This window comes from Penaeus vannamei, chromosome 35 (genome assembly GCF_042767895.1).
Source record: "Penaeus vannamei isolate JL-2024 chromosome 35, ASM4276789v1, whole genome shotgun sequence".
In the NCBI taxonomy this organism is placed as follows: Eukaryota; Metazoa; Arthropoda; class Malacostraca; order Decapoda; family Penaeidae; genus Penaeus; species Penaeus vannamei.
In genome coordinates, this window is record NC_091583.1 from 18,334,458 (window position 1) to 18,336,859 (window position 2,402).

Consider the following 2,402-nt stretch of genomic DNA (forward strand, 5'->3'; position numbering starts at 1 on the left):
AATAAACATGATTTGCAAGAGTGGGCTTTTTTATTTATTTTTCTTATTTACTACATTACTCTCCAAAGAGTTGGTCGCAAACTCATCATAATTATGTGGTATGTGGCCTGCATACTAAACACACATCATGCCTGGCCCGCCGTAGTTTCAACTTAACACCCTCGGTATGGACTGTCGTCTAGGGTGATCGTTTTCACATGTGACTACTGATACGGCAGAAAAGCCCCGATTGGTGTCCTGCGCATGCGTGGTAAAAAAACAAGATGGCGGCGTCTTGACACGAGATGATACCACTCTCAATTAGGTTGAGTTTGTGCTTTTTACCCGGAAATGACGTTAATATGCACATACGCATATGTGTCGTACGCCTAACCGCGAGAAATCGGATACGGCTGCCGTACGCGTACCTTGGGCCTTTCATAAATTCATTTTCATTACTGTAGAAGGGTTAAGGATGATATAAAACCTTGTTTAAGCATTTATTATCTAACAACAGTATACAGTATCTTTTAATCTATTATCATTCACACATATCTGCATTAAACAATCTTTCATTTTCATTCGATTATAACATACACTCAGTTTACAAAATTTATTGACAAAAATGTTCGGCTTCTTGCTTATAGTGGATCCCGGTCACGGTGAAAATAAACCTCCGTCTTCTCACACTTTCTTAATCTCTTTTAACCCTTTCAATCTTCAGGCGGATCTAGTTATCAAATCTTTATTGGTCTGATTCTTTCTTTTTTTTTCTGGGCGACTAGCATTTCTAGAATTCCTGATTTTTGTTCATAGGCCTATGTAAGATGTTCCAACTGCTTTTGGCCCTCGGGTTGTGATCTTGTTTTTGCCAGAGGTTGCTAACAGGTTAAATATATGTAGGCCAGCTGTTTTTGTTTCTATATTTGTTGTTCCACAGCACTCATTATTCATATATTCATTCATTTCATTAAAACAAAATATGAAAAAAAGCATAAAAAAAAAAAAATCTCGGTGAAACTAAGGTTAAGGTTAGGTTGTCACGATGATTATGTTTCGCCTGGAATTCATACGCAAGAACATGACTAGTATTATATACGTAAATGCAGCATCCAAAAATTAGCGTGTCTTTGTGTGTAGATGCTTGATAAGTTGGATCTTGCTTATCTCGTGATTACTCTGCCTTCTTCGGTTCCTCGCCTCGACCTGTGGGGATAGGAGAGACGTTGTGAGAGGAAGGTGGGTGGACTATGTTTATTCTTATCTCTCTCTTTCTGTTTATCTGTTATCTGTCTGTCTTTCTCTCCTCTCTCTCTCTCTCTCTCTCTCTCTCTCTCTCTCTCTCTCTCTCTCTCTCTCTCTCTCTCTCTCTCTCTCTCTCTCTCTCTCTCTCTCTCACACACAAACACACACATACACACACACACACACACACAAACACACTCATACTCTCTCACACACACACACACACACACACATACACACACTCATACTCTCACACACACCCACACACACACACACACACACACATACACACACACGCACACACACACGCACACACACACACACATACACACAAAACATAAAAACACACATCCTCTCACCTGGCCTACGAATGAGCAGCTTCTCGAGCCCCAAGACAGGTCCCTCGGTCATCAGTGACAGGAGAATCGCCAACAACCCACCGATGAACAGGTACCCGCAGGTCTCAACGATCTATGACACAGGTAAATAAAGATTATATCCTCTGATTGTGTTTTATTTGATCCCCTGGTTAAAATGAAGGGTCTTGTTGGTGTAGAGGATAATGTGCGGTTATTGGTTACAGGTAAATGGAATTAATTTAAAGGTTTGAAATGGATAATTTTTTGTTCACTCAGGTATCTAATCTTACCCCCTACCACCCATCCGCCCTTATATTTTGATATAAGGGCGGATGGGTGGCAAATAAAAAATGATAACAATAATGATAATAATTGTAGAAGTAGTAATAATAGTAGTAATGATAATAACGATAGTAATAATAATATTATTAATAAGATAATAATAATAATGCTAATAATAATAATAATAATAATAACAATAACAATGAAAAAAATATTCATAAAAAGAACTATAATCATTATAATGACAATAGCAATAATAAGGCTAATACTACTGCTATTAACAAGAAGAGTAAAAACAACAATAATAACGATAATGGCAACAGCATTAATAAAACAAAGAAGACAACACACAGCATAAGATTACAATACTCACTTTATTCAGGTGGTCGAGATACAAGGGCAAAAAAACAGCGCCTGAGTAAACAAACTGAACTGGAATTGTCGTGAGGAACATCGTGTAGGTGAGGCGACTTAGTGGCTGCCATGATGGGTGGGAAAGAAACGTGTTGATAGGACCTGAAAAACAAAACGAAAAAG

At 38.1% G+C, this 2,402-nt stretch overlaps 1 protein-coding gene across 1 annotated transcript in view; it reads right to left on the reverse strand.

Annotated features, from left to right (window-relative positions):
- Nucleotides 1-466: 466 nt before the first annotated feature.
- LOC113816674 (nose resistant to fluoxetine protein 6) overlaps nt 467-2,402 on the reverse strand; it is a 24,539-nt gene continuing 22,603 nt past the window's right edge. The window contains exons 16-18 of the mRNA XM_070114205.1: nt 2,239-2,381; nt 1,584-1,695; nt 467-1,185 (exon numbers count right to left, since the gene is read on the reverse strand). Coding sequence (XP_069970306.1) covers nt 1,154-1,185; nt 1,584-1,695; nt 2,239-2,381 — 287 coding nt within the window. The 3' untranslated portion in view covers nt 467-1,153. The remainder of the gene's footprint in view (nt 1,186-1,583; nt 1,696-2,238; nt 2,382-2,402) is intronic.